Here is a 19,962-nt window from a genome sequence, read left to right on the forward strand (position 1 = left end):
AAAGTCTACAGAACTCAAAGGTCTTAAAGTCTGGACTTCATCGATGGCAGTAAGATGGCTGGCTGGAGGTACCTCATGCCAAGCCCGTTCCTCATGTCCTTAAGTTTAATTCTACCCTTTAACACCTTCAATTCTACAACATCCTTTTGTTTAGAAAACTCATCATTAACCTCTGGCTGAGCATTCCCAAATTTTTGCAGGAATATTGAAGGGAGGTGAAAATTTTTATCATGGAGAAAACTGATCAAGATTTCTTTAATAAAAATACTAACTCCTTTAGAAAGACAAATAAGTGGATAAGGAGACAGCAGATGTGACTAAAGGCCCCTACCTTACATTTACCACGTCCAAGAAGCATCTAAATTCACACCATGCACACAGCTGGCTATATTTGAGTACACAAAAAATAAAAAAAAAAAAATGTGTGCATCACTGCACGGTCAAACCAACCTTTAGAGCAACAGCTAAAGAGACCTGTGCCCTACAATGAAAAACTGTGTTAGAGTAGAAGGCAGAGAGCATTTTTCATGACCAGGCCAGAGATGGAACGACCGTCATAAATCTTGCCACCTCTTGTAAATAACGCCAGGCTGATTTCTTTGACCTTCTCTATCAAATACTGGGTGAGGTCTACATCTATGTACTAGATATAAAGGCAACTCCTAAATAAATAAATAAAGAGTCTAATGTGCATGTGTTAATCTCACAGCCAAAATGAGAGAACAGACAAGTGACAGGTGATAGCTCTGCTGCTTGGGAGAGCCTCAGATCCTAAGGTGATGGGTGCACCACCAGAATAAAGCCTAGGCAAGGTACGGCTTTAGCACGCTGCAGTTAAGAATAAGAATCAAATAAGAATTGCCTGAAAACATGCTGGCAGCAAGTGTCTCAGCTGACTATAACCAAGCCAGAATGACAAGAGAAGACAAGCGATTAGAGCTGTGACACTTTATAAGACAGGCATGACACGGTAACACAGAACAAAAATGTCACTGTTTGAAAGCTTCTGATAAATCACTCGGTAGGCAAAAGGAATCACCCTTTCCATACACCACAAGGATGAAGTCACGGAAATTTTTTTGCTGATATTTAAGCTCTCTGGAGTATAACAGTCTGTTATAAACGTGGCCACTTACCAAAATCAAGACAAATTCCAGCACAGTCCTCTCGAGTATGACAGGTATTCTCTGGTATTCTGATTATAAAAACTGTTCCAAGCTGAAAATGTGTCCACCTGAAGGACTCTTACCTGCAAGACATCTTGAATCTTCACCCACACATCAACCATATCATAGAGCTTGATATCACCATCATACTGGCTGCAAGGAGAGGCCACCGTTTGCTGAAGGTGTCCAAGGACGATAGAGTGCGCAGCAGCCACGGCGTTGAATTTGTCAAAGAGAAGCTCTAGCAGCTCCAGTAGTAACCTGTAAACCATCAAGAACACCTCCACTCAGTTTCCAGAAGACATCAAAGGCACACTGTCACACAGAACATCTGAGCAGCGAGCCAGAAGACAGGAAAGCTGGAGAGGGACTTTTTACAAGGGCACGTAGTGACAGGACACGGGGTAATGGCTTTACACTGGAAGAGGGGAGATTTAGATTGGACATAAGGAAGAAATTCCTCCCTCTGAGGGTGGTGAGGCACTGGAACAGGTTGCCCAGAGAAGCTGTGGATGCCCCATCCCTGGAAGTGTTCAAGGCCAGGTTGGATGAGGCTTTGAGCAACCTGGTGTAGTGGAGGGTGTCCCTGTCCATGGCAGGGGGGTTGGAACTGGATGATCTTTGAGGTCCCTTCCAACCCAAACCATTCTGTGATTCTATGATTCATACCATATTTTGTGACAGACGCTGCATGCAAGCAGGGAGGTCACCTAGCTTCAAACCTGCTCTGGGCTTCAGGTGACTAACTTCAGCGGTTAGCAGCTCAGGTTTGGTACCTAAATACTTCTGAGGACCTTCCTTTTCACTCCCTCCTCTATACCAGAGCTGCTCACCTTTGATGTGTTCCACTTGGGGTTATAAGAAAGACAAATGCACCAGTAATTACACAGTAACGACGCTTCAGTACCATGACACATAAACAACATTCTAAGTTCCCAGACAAAGCTGTGGACAGGGAGGGAGGGAGACTACCTGCTTTTTCTCCAGAAGAGTGTAAATTCAATAAAAACTGACTTACCCATATGAACAGAATACAAGATGCTTATTTCGAATTATAAAATGAGTAGTATGGAAGTTTTAAACAACATGAAAGACCAGAAACCTAAAACATCATCTCCTCAACTGTGTCCTTTATCAAGATTCTACTACTACATGGAAGATGCTACAGCTATAACCTCATCTAAATGTGCTACACTTTACCTGCTCCTTCCTTACTGCCCAATTATTGAAATTAATGTACCTTTGCAACGTCCTAAATATTTTGTAATAAGGCCATGAGTCATCACATTTTTTGTTATTTGGAAAAAGAAAAATTCTGATCAAGTTCACTGCCGCTTAATGAGCAACTGAAGTACACACGTAACCCCAACAAAATGTGAAGATAACACTTCCCAAATCCATATGTTAGGCACTTTCTAGCTCTGACAGACAGTCTCCATCACATTTAACTGCAGCAGCTTCAGAGTTAGCACATGCTTGCTGTGTCTGCCCATCAAAAGTTGCTATCCTTAGAGCAGGACAGCAGATCTGCAGCAGAATCGGAGCTGCACCCACTTCTTAACCAACACATTTCAGTCTTGCCCGTTAGTTAATCACTAACAAGGTGTGTGTTCATGCCTCGGCTGCTTCATTTCAGAGGGCTGGATACCTGCACACATCTGCTTTCATCAGCTGTTCGAGCCAGCAGCTGGAGAGTTAACTGGAGTCATTAAGAAGCTGTTGCACGTTTGCTGCCGTTACCACCAGGCAGCAAGAGCAGCCTGGCATGATGTTGAGGCTAAACCCACCTCCCTTCGCCTACAGCAATCCTAGACTGAACTTCTACTCTGCAAAGGACAGAAGGTGGTTGTCGTTTAAAGAAAAAAATACTATCACCTTGCTGTGTCTCATTCATACACTACAGTTTTACATATAAAGATACATATGCTCATATGGGCTTGACATGCTGAGAGAGTTGGGGCTGTTCAGCCTGGAGAAGAGAAGTCTCCGGGGTGATCTTATTGCAGCCTTCCAGTGCCTAAAGGGCCTACAGGAAAGCTGGAGAGGGACTTTTTACAAGGGCACGGAGTGACAGGACAAGGGGCAATGGCTTTAAACTGGAAGAGGGGAGATTCAGATTGGATATAAGGAAGAAATTTTTCACTCTGAGGGTGGTGAGGCACTGGAACAGGTTGCCCAGTGAAATTGTGGCTGCCCCATCCCTGGCAGTGTTCAAGGCCAGGTTGGATGGGGCTTTGGGCAACTTGGTGTAGTGGAGGGTGTCCCTGCCCATGGCAGGGGGGTTGGAACTGGATGGTCTTTGAGGTCTCTTCCAACCCAAACCATTCTGTGATTCCATGATTCTATGGGCTATTCACCTACCAATGGTGTCAACTACGCAGCTCAAATGGTTAAGCAGATGAGCACCTTGACTCAACAGAAAGAGTCACTGGCCAAGTCTGCTCAAGTGCCCAGATGTACGTCATATTAAAAACAAAGACGTGTTTAGGAATCATGGTACTCCTGAGAAACACAGGGACATTAATATTGCCATACTCTCAGTGACTGCAGAACTAAGACACCTATTTAAGCAAAATAAAAGAAACTGGTCTGTATATCAATTTTGTTCATATTGAAGAATAGCAACAAGTGCCTAAACAAAAGTGTTGTTTGCACTAAGAGAGAAAACACTGCTTTTTTACAGGTCTTTACAAATTTAAGTAAGATGCTGGCAGGGGATAAACAGAAGTATATAGGACATGATGGTACAGACAGCAGCAGAACAGGCAGCTATTATCAATGTTAACTGTATTACATTTTCCATATGGGAAAGTTCCATATGGAAAAAAAGCCACTCTCCTCCGTTTAGGCTTTGTATGAAGCTTAATAACCATCCTGTCCAAGGGAAACTGAGACATTGCTACTGTGGAAAGAATTACACATCTTCCTCCTTCCCTAACTACCGTTAGCTCATCACCAGTGTTACCAGTGAAGGAGAAAGAACAACATGCAGATAAGGCTGCCTGAAAAACACTCTCCATCGCTGTTAAGCAATTATGTTCTTGACTTTTTACAAGGGCATGTAGTGACAGGACAAGGGGCAATGGATTTAAACTGAAAGAGGGGAGATTTAGATTGGATATAAGGAAGACATTTTTCACTCTGAGGGTGGTGAGGCACCGGCACAGGTTGCCCAGAGAAGTTGTGGCTGCCCCATCCCTGGAAGTGTTCAAGGCCAGGTTGGATGAGGCTTTGAGCAACCTGGTGTAGTGGAGGGTGTCTCTGCCCATGGCAGGGGGGTTGGAACTGGATGATCTTTGAGGTCCCTTCCAACCCAAACCATTCCATGGTTCTATGATTCTCCAACCCACTCTAGGACATGGGAGAGGCAACTATGGCTTCAACAGCCCCTAAGAGATACTATATAGAGAGATATACAGAACTGCTCATAGCAAATGACAGAGGTGCAGCTGGGGCAAGTGGCTGCTCAGCCAGAAACCAGACAAAAATAGGACAAAAACCAGATGTAGAAGAATTTGGATAGACATGGAATTAGGAATTTCATGTTGGAGGAACTTACATACAGCCTTGGTTGAAATGCCAAAAAAAAGATAACATTATGGCAGCAAATCAATTATATGCCATTGAGAAAATTTATCAGTGCAAGCCCAACTTCTACTAACACCCCATTACTAATGGAAATTTAGTTATCTTTATACCTTCTTCCTGCCCCAAGAAAGCACAATTTTGTGGAACCAAACTAGCGGGATAGTTTGACAAATTCATTTTTACTGTCCCTACATCAGCCTGACTTCACATTATCAACTTGTTTATGGAGCCATTACTAAAATAATATTATACTGAACGGAATTATTTGGGTTTCAATTCCAGTGTCTTCCTATTCTCACATTACAGACTGATAGACATGAAATCTCCCTCATCCACGGTCCTCGGTGGTGCCAACGACCCACCCCATTACATTATCTATTCTCAACCACATCGTATTTCCACATCTCCCTGTTTTCAAATTAGCCCACGTCTCTTATCTTAATTTTCTTTCCTCTAAAAGTCTTCTAAATCTGTCAGGTCATTTTTGAAACAAGGTGACCCAAAAGAGACACAGCCACAGTTCATGTCAGCCAGCCAACAAGACAAAACAACATAAAATAATATGGCCCAGATTTTATGCACATGGGGTTGCAGCACCGAGTGACCTGAGCAGAACACATACAGGGAATGACAGGAGACTGGCTTCGGCAATTTGTCAAAGCAATCTCCTAACCCCTTCCCTGAGAAATATGGTAAATATGCTGAGAGACAGTGACACATACCCAGAAGCAGCTCCTATTGTGTGGGCAATAACGGAGAATGAATGGATGCAGAGTGACTGCTGACACCTGAATGAGGTCGCTAATGACAATTCATGCATTTCAGCAGCAATAACGTCCTCTGCCTGGTCAGAGCGTTGGCATGTATATAATTTCTGTATTTATTTTAAAGCCTCGAGATAAGCTAAAACACCAGAAGTGTATTATGAACACGTAGAGAAAAGTGCATTGCATCCGACCGATAGGATATCGTAGCAAAATTGTCAATGCATCATAGAATCACAGAATGGTTTGGGTTGGAAGGGACCTCAAAGATCATCCAGTTCCAACCCCCCTGCCATGGGCAGGGACACCCTCCACTACACCAGGTTGTTCAAAGCCCCCTCCCACCTGGCCTTGAACACTCCAGGGATGGGGCAGCCACAGCTTCTCTGGGCAACCTGTGCCAGTGCCTCACCACTCTCAGAGGGAAGAATTTCTTCCTTATATCCAATCTAAATCTCCCTTCTTTCAGTTTAAAGCCATTACCCCTTGTCCTATTACTACATGCCCTTGGAAAAAGTCCCTCTCCAGCTTTCTTTAGGCCCCCTTTAGGTGGCCCTACCCCTGGAAGGCTGCTAGAAGGTCTCCCCAGAGCCTTCTCTTCTCCAGGCTGAACAGCCCCAACTCTCTCAGCCTGTCTCCAGAGCAGAGGTGTTCCAGCCCTCGCATCATCTTCGTGGCCTCCTCTGGACCCGCTCCAACAGCTCCATGTCCTTCTTGTGTTGGGGACTCCAGAGCTGAACACAGTATTCCAGGTGGGAATTAATTTTATCAGTCATTTTATTTGCCAGAAGTGAGAATTTTTATAGTCTCAGTGATGGAGACTAAGAGGCACCCAAGTGTGACTAGTCTTCAGGTGAACTGAAAAACATTTTACTCACTGAATCCTGGGGTCAAGCGAGCATCGTGGCTGACAGCCTAATGAACTGTTAAGCAGTTTTGGGCGCTCCATCGTGCTCAAATTTGGGATCTCACAGAGCTCTCTTGAAATAGAAGGACCATGTTGTTCAGATCTATTTTTTTCTTGACAGCAGGAAAGTCACTTAGTTTTGATTTAAAACCGTAGCTAATTTCAGGGGCGGTGTTACCTTTCTGTACTATAATTTATTCTTTTCAATATAAATCAATTCACCTGCTTGCTCTAAACTTCACACACGATTTAGGTTTAGAATCAGTTCTAATTATTTCCTTATTCCTCAAGAATCCAAGACACTTTCTACAGGTCTAGAATATAGGCATCTTAAAGGCTCACAAACTCCTATTAAACACGTGCCAAAACCCATTAAACTTTTTTTTTTACCTTACCCAACCCTCTGGGCAGGTTAATGTCATTAAAATATGATTGGATCCAATTCATCAATTTCAATGGACAACCAGTAGCCATACAGCCTCTCAAGACTGATTCATAAAACAAGTATCAAGCATGTGCTATGCTCCACCTTGACATCAGAAAGTAAAATTCTGTCTTCTGAACCAACCAAAAAGCTTGTTGTAATTTCACCAAGTTATCAGTATCCTAACTTTCTCAATTCTTCAAAATTTAACTGTTTCCACAGCAATGATAATGATAGGAATTAAAAAAGAAGTCTTTATCAAGTTTTTCTTGGGAGTGATTTTCAAAAATATTACATATAATGAAGACACACGTTTTGGCTTTCATTTTTCTTTTCCACCATTAATTCCCTTTGGACAGCCATCATTACGATATGCAGTATCACAAATTAGTATTTCAGCTAGAAGTGATAGCCCTCATGGAGTCCTCCTTTCCAAAGAACAGATCTAGGGAATCCTGAAGAACGGCAGAAACAGTTCTCGGGTGGCTTCCACACCTTGCTTTAATGTAAATAGGGCTGCAAATCAATTAGAAACCTGGCCCTATATTTACTGATATAATTAGTTGCATGTATGATTTCAAAGCTTTGCACCTGCATCAGCTTAATTGGCCTCTGTTACACTTGAAATAAATAACTGAGCTGAATCTTCTCTTTTCAAGTCATATTACACAGGAACTTACTAATTTCCTTGGCATCAGCACTGGTGTAAAGCCATGATTCGATGCAACACCAGAGGACAGTGTTTGTTTTGGCACCAAGTGTTCTTTACACCGTACCTACCAGCAATCTGAGACAGCATTACAATTCCATCTGTTGTAAAGCCGCTTAAAACGAAAGGTCAGGTTAAAATAAATAAAAAAAAATAAAAAGTAAGTACTCAATATAATGCATCTCTTGCTAGTTACATAATGCTGGCTTCTACTGTGCTTCCACCCTCAAATCTGCATTTCAAACATCTGTTCAGCCAAAAGATTCTCTTCTAGGGCCAAGCACAGAAGGAAGCATTTCCTTTTCCCACATCCTTAGCTGAGAAGCAACAATGCCTCCCCTTTCTGAATCCATTTCTTAAATTCCCAAGTCTTTCAGGTGCTTAAGGCACATCAGCCTTTCAAAGAGACACAGGCATTTCTGAAAATTTTACTATTTCAGATCTCTGCTACTGCAAAAACATTATTGTCATTCCTTCGAATTGAAATTAACAGATACGACACCTTTCTCCAGAGGGTTTTTTTTTTTTTTCAGCAATCAAGGTTCAGTGGTTGAAATATCCTTACCTAGGCTGATTTTCCTGGGATAGATTCTCCCCTCTCTGGTATCCACTGTCTGCCACCTGGGTTGTGGAACGCTTAACAATCTGTTTGAGTTCTTGTTCTAAGCGATCCTGGATGGCTTTCACCGTTTCAGGGATTTTTTTCAGCTTGGCCAGCCCTTTGATGAGTATGCCCATGAAGACAGTGCTGTTCTCCTCTGGATCCAGTTCTGTATCTTCTTTAATTTCCAGAAGGCTTGTTTCTCGCACTGGAACAGATTTAAAAAGGCATAATCGAAGATTTGAACTATTAAAAGCAAGACTTAGCACCATGCAGAAGAAGCGTATAAACTCCTTTGCCTTCACAGAACTCCCACCACTTTGAGCAGTCAAGGAATAAACCAGGAAACCAGCAACACTCAGATTTTGAGAGGAAGCAGTGGGATATTCCTGTTTGCTTGAGGGGTTCCCTATACATAGGCACAACAGCCGGTGCATTGGATTCAGAAACAGAGATCATGGCGTAAGTTACGTATTAGTTAGGAAACGGAGGAAGTCTGGTGCAATTAAGATATTCATAAATGAGAAGTATGATATCACTACAAATCCCCTGAATGTGTTTCAAGGAGCTAAAAGCCCTGAATTTCTAACCCAGCTGTTTTTCTTCGCTATATTCTTCCGAAGAGAGGAATTCTCGTTATAAACACTATCGAGCTTAACAGACTTCTGATGAATTCAGCAAAGTTTACACTGCCAAAGTGAACGATTGTTTGATGTTATCCTATTCTGCTTTATTACGTCTGTCACGGGCTTGATGAAGCTACTCAAATCTTTTAGCAAGGCTTCTAGAAAGGAGAAGTCAGAAGAATTAGAGAGGATATTGTGGATACAGTCCTCCTGAAGTAACAGGGAGAAATTCCTGTTGCTAAGCAACAAGGAAGAGCAAGGCAAGAGGTGCTATGCCTGTTTTAAGTACGTTCATTAATCAACATTTCTTAATTTACAGAGAACACCCAGCAACAACAAAAGCATGTCTCTGTTAAAGACTGGGTGAAAGATTTAATAAATATACTCAAACACTTCTGGGAAGGAAGTGTCTTCAAGGCAAACTCAACTAAAGCATCTTGGAAGAGGTACAGTCCCACAGCTCGTTAACAGCCGGAGCGGCGGTACGTGGACAAACGGCACTGAAGTATACGGCTGAAGCTGTGCCATCCACCACGCCATATCCCTGCAGAGAAATTAAAACCCAACAGCTGCTTCTCATCTCTCAGCTCTGATAAGGGCTGTTGGATGACAGATGACTCCGTGGTTTCTACTACTCAACAGATTTTTGGGGTTTTTTTACTTAAATCAAAACTTCTCCAAGAACCTGAATAAATGTCAAAAGATCCACCAGAAGGATTCAAACGACATGGCAGAAACGAAAAATGGCATGCCACAAGTAGCATGCAGCCCAGTAGCTGTCTAAAGTTAACACAAAACCAAGAAAACAATGTCCCAAAGAGCCTGGATGGTGCCACTTTATAAAAAGCCTCACAAAAAAACAGATAACACTTATTTCAGTGGCAGTTTACACCAGCCTCCACAGCAGAGATTGTTTCTTTCCATCAGTGTAATCCCAAACTGGGGAACACCCAGAATCATAGAATCATAGAATGGTTAGGGCTGGAAGGGACCTTCAAAGGTCATCTAGTCCAACCCCCCTGCAAGGAACAGGGATATCTACAACTAGATCAGGTTGCTCAGGGCCTTGTCCAACCTGGCCTTGAACGTCTCCAGGGATGGAGCATCCACCACCTCTCTGGGCAACCTGTTCCAGTGTTCTACCACTCTCATAGTAAAAAATTTTTTCCTAATATCCAACCTGAACCTACCTCCCTCTATTTTAAAACCATTACCCCTTGTCCTATCATAACTGGCCCTCCTGAACAGCCTCTCCCCATCTTTCCTGTAGGCCCCCTTGAGGTACTGGAAGACCGCTATAAGGTCACCCCGGAGCCTCCTCTTCTCCAGGCTGAACAGCCCCAACTCTTTCAGCAGAAAACAAAATAAAAAAAAAAGCGAGGATAATTTAGGAGATACTCCAAACACACGTAAACAACAATCCCAATTAGAAGGTAACAGGTATTTCTGCTCAAAGCTCTCATCTATCACACACCTTCCAACCCACGAGGCTGGAAAGCACTTCGTGCGCGGCGCACGCCGTCTACGCACTTGGCTAATGCTACTTGTTATTCCCCAAAAATCACAGTGTGTCAGGCACAAACACGGAAAACGAGCTCTTTGCAGCAAGAGCTGGGGAAAACACAACACTGGAAAATGCTAGAGGAAGAAAGGTTTTAACTTTTTTTTTTTTTTTAAATAACAAACAAGTATCTTGTTGCTCCGAGTTTCATGCAAGGATTTCACAGCCTGAACAACCTTTTAAGAGGGCTCGTCCCCGCCATCACGCTGCAGCCCCTTCGCAAGCAGGCTGTAAATTATTCTTAATGTTCCACAAAAAAATCCAGGAGGGAGGCAACACTGCTCTGTCCAAATGTGAGGACAGCATTTAAGGGGACTAAAGGCAGCAATCTTGCTGAGAACTCTGCCAGCACACGAAGACGAACGCTCTTCCATTTTCGAAAGAGCAAACCAATTTTGAACACCCTCCAAGAGGCAGGACATCGATTTGCATCTCTGACAAACAACAGCAAAGTGAATAGTTCAATATCGAGTAGCAACACACTGGTGTGTAAGTTTTGTTAGATCTGGTCTTTTCATAAAACAGTAGGAACCACGTTTCCTGCACATTCTGCCTATTAAACAGGTATCCTGGGTAGCTTTGGGGGCCCATTTATCTGTAAGATCTGACAAGAGCCCAACCCCGGGCAACTGAAGATGTTCTTCTTTTCCTGCGTCTTCCCCACTTCAAACATCCTCTTCTGCCATTTAATGGCATCAAGGGGTTATTTGACCACAAAGTGTTGGCCCAGGAATCAGCCCCTCCTGTCCCCCACCTCTTTGAAAGGGGAAACAAAGTAGACAGGCATTTATGAAGAAGTTCACCTTTCAAATTGCAATGCCACATGCTATTCTCTGCAGGCAGAGGAGCTCCACGGGTGAAGGAAGATGTCCCTACAGATCAGCTCTCAGAACTGAAACCTTCATCTGTATTTACTCTTAGACCAAGAACATGAATGACTCTGTTACTCATTCGTACCAAGACAAAAGCACAAGATTGTCAGAACCTATTTCCAGCTTTCTACACTCACCAGCTTCTACCCAAAATGCTTCTGTAAAACACAAAGCGTCCCTTTAAAGGTAGGATCATCGTTCATGCCATAAGAACTCGCTTTATGTAGAGAAGCCCTGAAAAATTAAATTATCCTATGGATGTTTACAATCATTATGCTTACAAATTATTCTAAATTGTGGGTCTGCTATTCGGGTTTCATTTGATTAACCTCTTCTCCTTTGTTATTCATCAAAGAGAAGGAACACAAAGTCCTATTTTAATTAAAACCAGCTTCACTATATTCAAAAATAACACAGGTAAAAAACCCCAAAGGGATCCCACAGGATTTTTTCACTAATACCAAGAGGTAAATTTCTCCACCCACTTTGAGAGTGTAAGCGAAATGTGATGTCAGTGAATAAATATTTTAAATTACTCGAGTTGCCCTTCTCCAACATAATGATGCCTTTAAACTTCAATTTGCAGTTTTATGCTAAAAAACACAGCTTCAACATACTGCTTTGTTGTCCCATCCCAATTATCAACTCTTACACACACAGCCCCACGCAAACCAACAGACATATCAGATTCTATGAAGCCTGGTCAAGGCTTTTCCAGATCAGTTTGACACAAAATCTGAAATGTTTTTAGCTAAAACGACCTCTTTGGAAACCTAAATTTCAGTATAACTTACTGATCTCAAGTAGTTTTCATGGTTTAATTCTATTCAAAGACAACACCAAATCACAGAATCACACAAAATGGTTGAAGCTGGAAGGGAGGTCTGGAGGTCTTCTGGTCCAACCTCCCTGCTCAAGCAGGGCCACTCAGAGTCAGTGGCCCAGGACCATGTCCAGATGGCTTTTGGGTATCTCCAAGGATGGAGATGCCACAACCTCAACGAGTAACCTGTACCAGTGTTCAATCACCCTCACAGTGAAAAAGAAGAAAAAAAAAAGTTTCCTGATATTCAGAGGGAGCCTCCTGTGTTTCAGTTTGTGCCCACGGCCTCTGGTCCTGGCACTGGGCACCACTGAACAAGAGTCTGGTTCCATTCTCTTTGCACCTTCCCTTCAGGTATTTATATTCACTGTCACAGTGTAGTGATAGGACAAGGGGCAATGGCTTTGAACTGAAAGAGTGGAGACTTCGATTGGATCTAAGGAAAAAATTTTCGCTGTGAGAGTGGGGAGACACCGGCACAGGTTGCCCAGAGAAGTTGTGGCTGCCCCATCCCTGGAAGTGTTCAAGGCCAGGTTGGATGAGGCTTTGGGCAACCTGGTGTAGTGGAGGGTGTCCCTGTCCATGGCAGGGGGGTTGGAACTAGATGATCTTTGAGGTCCCTTCCAACCCAAACCATCTTATGATTCTATGAAGACTCCCCTTTGAGCCTTCTCTTCCCCAGGCTGAGCAGTCCCAGCTTTGTCTGCCTGTCCCCCTAGAACAGATGCTCCAGACCCTTAATCCTCTTCATGACACTTTGCTGGACACTCTCCAGTATGTCCATCTCTCTGGTACTGGGGAGTCCAGCATCAAACCCACGTGTGGTCGCACCAGTGCTGAGTAGCAGAGAAGGATCACCTCCTCAACTCGCTGGCAATACTTTGTCTAATGCAGCCCAAGATACCTTCAGCCTCCTTCGCAGCAAGAGTACTGTGCTGGATGCTCATATTCAACTTCGCGTCTACCAGCACCCCTAGGTCCTTTTCTGCCAAGCTGCTTTCCAGCTCAGTGATCCCCATCATGTCACAGTCCCTGGGATTGTTCCTCTCCAGGGGCAGGACCTTGCAATTCCTCTGGTTGAACTCCATGAAGTTCCTGTCGGTTCATTTCTCCAGCTTGTCCAGGTCCCTCTGGATGGCAGCACAACCCTCTGGCATATCAGCCACTCCTTCCAGATTGGTGTCATCTGCAAACATGCCGAGGGTACACTCTGCCCCAACATCCACACCAGTAATTAAGATGTCGAACAGCACTAAACCCAGTAGGACCCACTTACTCTGCAGTACACTGCTAGTTAAACAGCCTCCAACTAGACTTTGTGCCGCTGATCACCACCCTCCATGCCTGGTCATTCAGTCAATTTTCGATCCACCTCACTGTCTGCTCATCCAGCCTGTACATCAACCGTTTCTCTACTGGGATCTTAAGTAAGATAGTGTCAAAGGTCTTACTGAAGAGCAGGTAGACAATATTCAATACTCTGCCCCTGTCTACCAGGCCAGTCACTTCATCGTAGAAGTTTATCAAGTTGGTCAAGCATGAATTCGCCTTGGTGAAGCCATACCGATGACTCCTGCTGATTTTCTTGTTCTAATCATAGAATCATAGAATGGTTAGGGCTGGAAGGGACCTTCAAAGGTCATCTAGTCCAACCCCCCTGCAAGGAACAGGGATATCTCCAACTAGATCAGGTTGCTCAGGGCCTCGTCCAACCTGGCCTTGAACGTCTCCAGGGATGGAGCATCCACCACCTCTCTGGGCAACCTGTTCCAGTGTTCTACAACTCTCATGGTAAAAAATTATTTCCTAATATCCAATCTGAATCTACCTCCCTCTATTTTAAAACCATTACCCCTTGTCCTATCACAACTGGCCCTCCTGAACAGCCTCTCCCCATCTTTCCTGTAGGCCCCCTTGAGGTACTGATCTCTGAAAACTGCTTATGAAGCAGAACATGTAAATATGGTTTCTCAAAAGCCTCCCAAGACAACAACCTAGAGGACTGATGATTTTGTCACGTTCGCTAAGGAAATACACGGCCGTTTTCAAAAACTTTTTGTCACTGAAGGAATGCATCTGAAAACGCACAACTCTGTGTTTAAACAGTCAAAAATCCACCCTCAGTTTAAATCACGAGAAAGTTGAATCATGTGCATCATTGATTCATCACCTCCATAGCTCTAAAGGTGGAATCATCCCTGACGGCTCCCTGGTTTGACGGTGCCCTATAAAAACGTCTGTTCCAATTGACGATACCCTCATTTGTTCAGTTCTGCCATTTCACAAGAAAGAAACCTGCTGCAAGAGGCATTTTAACAGCTCCAGTCCAATCCCCAGAAAAGCCAATGTTGATAACTCATTTAAGCAAAGCAGCTAAAGAAAAGGCTCTTGGGTCTTGTTTTTCATACCAATGAATGGTCAAAATTTGTCGCTACTCATTACAGAAAATTTCATTAGCTCTGTGCTTTTATGGGTAACTAGTAAAATTTAATGTACTATTTTCCATGATTTATGTCCTTTCTGATTATACCCTTTCTGCCTTTAATTCTTCTAGAGAAAAGGATGCAAGTTCACAGTGCCCCGAAGGCATAATTTAAGATTTGAAGAAACGTCATCTGCTAATTTCTGGTGTTCTGACCCATGTGTGGAGACAATGAGCGACAAATGGACAGTTACTTTAGAAATGGGTCCTTTAAAAATTTCAGTCATTTTCCTTCTCTGCCATACTGCCAAGCCCAGAAGAAAATGGGACTGAGAGATCAATCACCTCAAAGCCTCAAGGCAAATCTCCTCTTTCCAAAGCTGTTGGTTCACACAGTTCCACCTACAGTTTTAAGGACGTTAGTCTTTCAAAAAGAGGCATTTTAATTCGTCAAGGCCACTCTTTCAAATCCATTGTAACAGCATTTCTTTCTGAGAAAACTGTACAAAGCAACTCTGTGAGCCCCATTCAAAACCCTCCTAATGCACACAAGCATGAAAACTGAGTCTCCAAAGGAAAAATAAAAAAAAAAGTGGACGGTAGTCAAATGTCTTACCTCTGCATTACATACAAGAACAACTAATGAAATTATACAGGAAGAGTGGCTACGCGTTACCCTTTGGGCTTTCATCACAAGGATCTAAAGTTTCCTGGATTGTCCCTTCCCTTCCCCAAACACACGCACAGATTGCCCGCATCAGTGCTCAGCAGCACGTCAGAACACGAACCATTAGTGAGGATCAGCGAGAGAAATCACGGTCCTGCAAAAACAGACACCTGAAAAGTTACTTCACAGGCTTTCGTGTTGATTGTGCAGTTGCAAATCCTTCTTGAACTGCAGGAACAGACTTTCCCTTAAACACTCGAGGTGCAAAAATTTACCCTGAGGTAAGAACAAACTCTGCTTTCTGCACGGCACTGCAACGACAGTGGGAGAGACCTAGACTCACTGCTGGATTCCCATCACCTTCTGATCAAGTCCTCAGTTGGATTTGTGCAAAGAGGGCCACGAAGATGATCCGAGGGCTGGAGCACCTCTGCTCTGGAGACAGGCTGAGAGAGTTGGGGCTGTTCAGTCTGGAGAAGAGAAGGCTCCGGGGTGATCTTATTGCAGCCTTCCAGTATCTAAAGGGGGCCTACAGGAAAGCTGGAGAGGGACTTTTTACAAGGACATGTAGTGACAGGACAAGGGGCAATGGCTTTAAACTGAAAGAGGGGAGATTTAGATTGGATATAAGGAAGAAATTTTTCACTCAGAGTGATGAGGCACTGGCACACGTTGCCCAGAGAAGCTGTGGCTGCCCCATCCCTGGAAGTGTTCAAGGCCAGGCTGGATGGGGCTTTGGGCAACCTGGTGTAGTGGAGGGTGTCCCTGCCCATGGCAGGGGGGTTGGAACTAGATGTTCTTTGAGGTCCCCTCCAACTCTTACCATTCTATGATTCTATGAAATGCAGAACAGCTAAAACAGGAAAACTCTGGTTCAGTGACAGAATCATTTAATTTCTAGTGCAAAAGATAGAGAAAAATCACCCAGATCGTCAGCTGAGGTTAATAGGGGAAAAAAAAAATAAAATCTTTCATGTATTTGTTGATCACGTTTGAAGTGGAAGCAACTGTGACAACAAACAGAGAATGCCACAATGGCATTTTTAGAGCCACCTTAAAAATGAGACCCTAAAGCTCTGGCTCCTGCAGGTATTTCACAGAATCACAGAATGTCAGGGATTGGAAGGGACCTCAAAGGATCATCTAGTCCAATCCCCCTGCCGGAGCAGGACCACCTAGATCAGATCACACAAGAACGCATCCAGGCGGGTTTGGAACATCTCCAGAGAAGGAGACTCCACAACCTCTCTGGGCAGCCTGTTCCAGTGTTCTGTTCCCCTTACCGGGAAGAAGTTCTTCCTCATATTTAAGTGGAACCTCCTGTGTTCCAGCTTATTTTGCAGGGCCAAGTTCACAGGTCTCTACATTTTCTCCCAAGCAGAAAAACTTGTGCTCTTGAAGAAAGAGAGCCAGGAGCAGCAACTAGACTTGACCTTAAGAAGCCACCATACTGCTTGGATCTACAAGGTACATTTTTTCTCCTAGAGTTGAGAAGCACGCATCAGTGGAGTAAATTATCTGTTGAGCATAAAATTTACATATGCCATCAATAACAATATTAATTGCCACCACCTCAGCTCATCTTTGTCGGATTTCTAAAAAGGATTCCGAGGAAGTTTTCAGGAAAGGGCACTCTCGGAGTTTGCTATGTACTGGGTGAGCACGTTTTATAGTTCCAGGAAGAGCCTGGCAACACAAGAACCTTCATAAATACTCTTTAGAGTACAGAAGGTTCAAGCAGAGAAATAAAAATTAAAAGTGAATTTATTTCTCTGAACTGGCATGAAGAGAAAACGTTACCGGCGAACTGCCGTATCTACAATCCTCAGGTGAACGTTACTGAAGGCTTTGTTTATTTTAAGTGCAGCAGGAACAGCTTTAATTTCCTTATAAAGATTCTGCAGGACAAGGTAACATCTCCTCTGGGAAGGGAACGCAGCAAGGACTCGAAATTTTGGCATCTTTGCTGAGATGAGCTGAATGAGTCAGTGCTTTGTAACGACACGCATTAATATGCACGGCCACTTTGTTTCATCAATAAAAAGCCAAAGAACTTAAACGACCAAAGGCAGAAACAGCTTTTGTTATGCATACACATAAGTTTTAAATTCTCTGGTACCTCCAACAGTCCTGGAAAAGGCTACTTTTAAAGAAAATTATGTGGAAAAAATATACATAAGTACATTGTGCACTTGAAGCAAAACCATATGCGTACTTTATGCCAATCAAATGTTTTCTATTATAATTTGCATCTTTCCCTGTCTGAGGGACGCTTGCCCAGCTCTTCACCGAATGGTACAGAGTGAAACGAGGAGCCAGGTAAGACATTTTCTGGTGTGTTGGGTGCGAAGAGCAAGAACAGACCTGCAGAAACAAGAACTTTTAAGGCAGATTCTCAGCTGACTTATAGAATAGAACCATAGAAAGATTTGGGTTGAAAGGGGCCTCAAAGATCATCTAGTTCCAACCCCCCTGCCATGGGCAGGGACACCCTCCACTACACCAAGTTGCCCAAAGCCTCATCCAACCTGGCCTGGAACACTTCCAGGGATGGGGCATCTACAACTTCTCTGGGCAACCTGTGCCAGTGCCTCACCACCCTCAGAGTGAAAAATTTCTTCCTTAGATCTAATCTAAATCTCCCCTCTTTCAGTTTAAAGCCATTGCCCCTTGTCCTGTCACTACATGCCCTTGGAAAAAGCCCCTCTCCAGTGTTCCTGTAGGCCCCCTTTAAGTACTGGAAGGCTGCAGTAGATCAGTAAACTGCACTTAGATCAGTTTAGTACAGCTGAGGATGAAGCCATCAGAGTCTTTGTGTTCAGGCATTAGGAGTCAAAGGAGCGACGCTGTTTTATCAGCCCAGTTCCTACAGACCACTCCTGTGGTTCCTACCTGGTGCTTGTAGCCTGGAACCTTCGTTCAAACATAGTGTGAAATAACTGTTTATCAGGGCATGTTAGGACAAATGACTTTAAATGCCATCAACGTGGCATCGAGCAAATAAAAGTAGAACTTAGTCATTTTTAGAAGTCTTAAATGAGTCAGAAACACTTATCGAGACTTTTTCCAAGGGTGTGTAGTGATAGGACAAGGGGTAATGGATTTAAACTGAAAGAGGGGAGGTTTAGATTGGATCTGATGAAGAAATTCTTCACTCTGAGGGTGGTGAGGCACTGGAACATGTTGCCCAGAGAAGCTGTGGCTGCCCCATCCCTAGAAGTGTTCAAGGCCAGGTTGGATGAGGCTTTGGGCAACCTGGTGTAGTGGAGGGTGTCCCTGCCCATGGCAGGGGGGTTGGAACTAGATGATCTTTGAGGTCCCTTCCAACCCAAACCATTCTGTGATTCCATGATTCTATGCTCTAGGAACTTAACTATCACTTCTTGTTCTATTATCACAGTTAATTAATAACACACGTTTTTCTCTTCTGACACATACAAATCCTGTCTGGTATACTGTGGAGGGAACTACCCAAAAAAAAAAAGGAAAAAAAAAGGAATAACCTAATTACCTTTTTTAGTCTCACTACTTTTATAGGAAGAAATGTCTGAATGGGCCAGGTAAGCACATCCCAAACCTCCCTATTCTAACAGGCGCTAATACAGTAAACAGGGGCCCCATATCCTGTTCTAAATAAAACATGGTTGAAAAGAGTCTTGGCCTCATCTCTGCCAAAAAACGGCATCAAACTAAATATAACTTTCACTTCTAGAAAGGACATCCTTCACATGTTGGCTTACCTTTCTATCTTATACAGTGCACTTCACTCCTGTTTTGTAAAAGGTATCTTAGGAAAGTTACTAAACCTTCCTGTCAGATGGATAAGCCAGGCTCACTTTCACCTCATTTTGGAAAAGTTTTATCAAAATCTGGCGTTTAGATTTGGTTCCAACTGCAGTGATGTAAACAGTTATGTCACCTCAAGACTGAAGTTGCTTATTTTTGATTCTGCTCCTCAGAAGACTTCTGTAACCAACAACTGGGAGTCGATGTACAGGATGACACTGTTTATTCCTGCATAACCTTGTTACCACACAAAGTCACAACCACGGTGGGCACGACTCTCATGGACGATCACGGCCAGTTCAGCACAAAAACCACGCGCTGAAAATCAGTGCAGTAAACTTCAACGGGACTCTGCTCAAGAACAAGGGCAGTGCCCAAACGGGAACACTAGGGTCAGTACTCATGAAGCCCTGAGGTGTGAAAAAGCAGTATGCCTTGGGGTTTTCCTTTACAGTAGTCCATCATGAACAGGAAAAATGCATTTATCTTTACAAACAGGTTCACAGCTGGCTACAGCTGGGAAGAAAAAAACACTTCTTGGCCAGCTGTGGGCAGTAACAAACCTTTTGCCAATCTCAGCAGATGCAACAATGACTGGCTAGGCTCTGTAAGTCTTCAAAGGTGACAAGCATCAAAAAAATTATTTTCAGAGAATATTTAAAGTCCATATTTCACTAGCAATGAAAAAAAAAATGAAGGAAGAAACTAAAGGTACTGAAAGAAGGATAGGATTTCCATTCTTCAGCAGGTACGTCTCCTGCTGTCTCTTCCCCACCAGAAGGCATGATGGAAGATCCCCATCAGCTCCATCACTTCAGATATTTAATTTCTTTTTTTTCTTACTATACAGAGGACTAATATTTTAGGTGGAAAATAATGGCAGACACTATACAACTAATTCACTGAAAAGGAAGCAGGTTAACATTTACAGGGGTGAGACTGAGATTCAGTTTTTTGTGGTTGATTTTCTCAGCTCCCCAAATTCATGTGATCTTTAGCAAGAAACTGAACTGAACTTCTCACTGATCACAAGGACAGAACAGGAA

General features: G+C 43.4%; 1 protein-coding gene across 1 annotated transcript in view; it reads right to left on the bottom strand.

Moving 5' to 3' along the window:
* Window positions 1-19,962, bottom strand: part of EXOC4 (exocyst complex component 4) — a 457,215-nt gene that overhangs the window by 379,837 nt on the left and 57,416 nt on the right. Inside the window, exons 6-7 of the mRNA XM_086610028.1 lie at window positions 8,124-8,367; window positions 1,250-1,427 (exon numbers count right to left, since the gene is read on the bottom strand). Coding sequence (XP_086466154.1) covers window positions 1,250-1,427; window positions 8,124-8,367 — 422 coding nt within the window. The remainder of the gene's footprint in view (window positions 1-1,249; window positions 1,428-8,123; window positions 8,368-19,962) is intronic.

The sequence above is a fragment of the Tauraco erythrolophus genome, chromosome 4 (assembly GCF_009769465.1).
Source record: "Tauraco erythrolophus isolate bTauEry1 chromosome 4, bTauEry1.pri, whole genome shotgun sequence".
In the NCBI taxonomy this organism is placed as follows: domain Eukaryota; kingdom Metazoa; phylum Chordata; class Aves; order Musophagiformes; family Musophagidae; genus Tauraco; species Tauraco erythrolophus.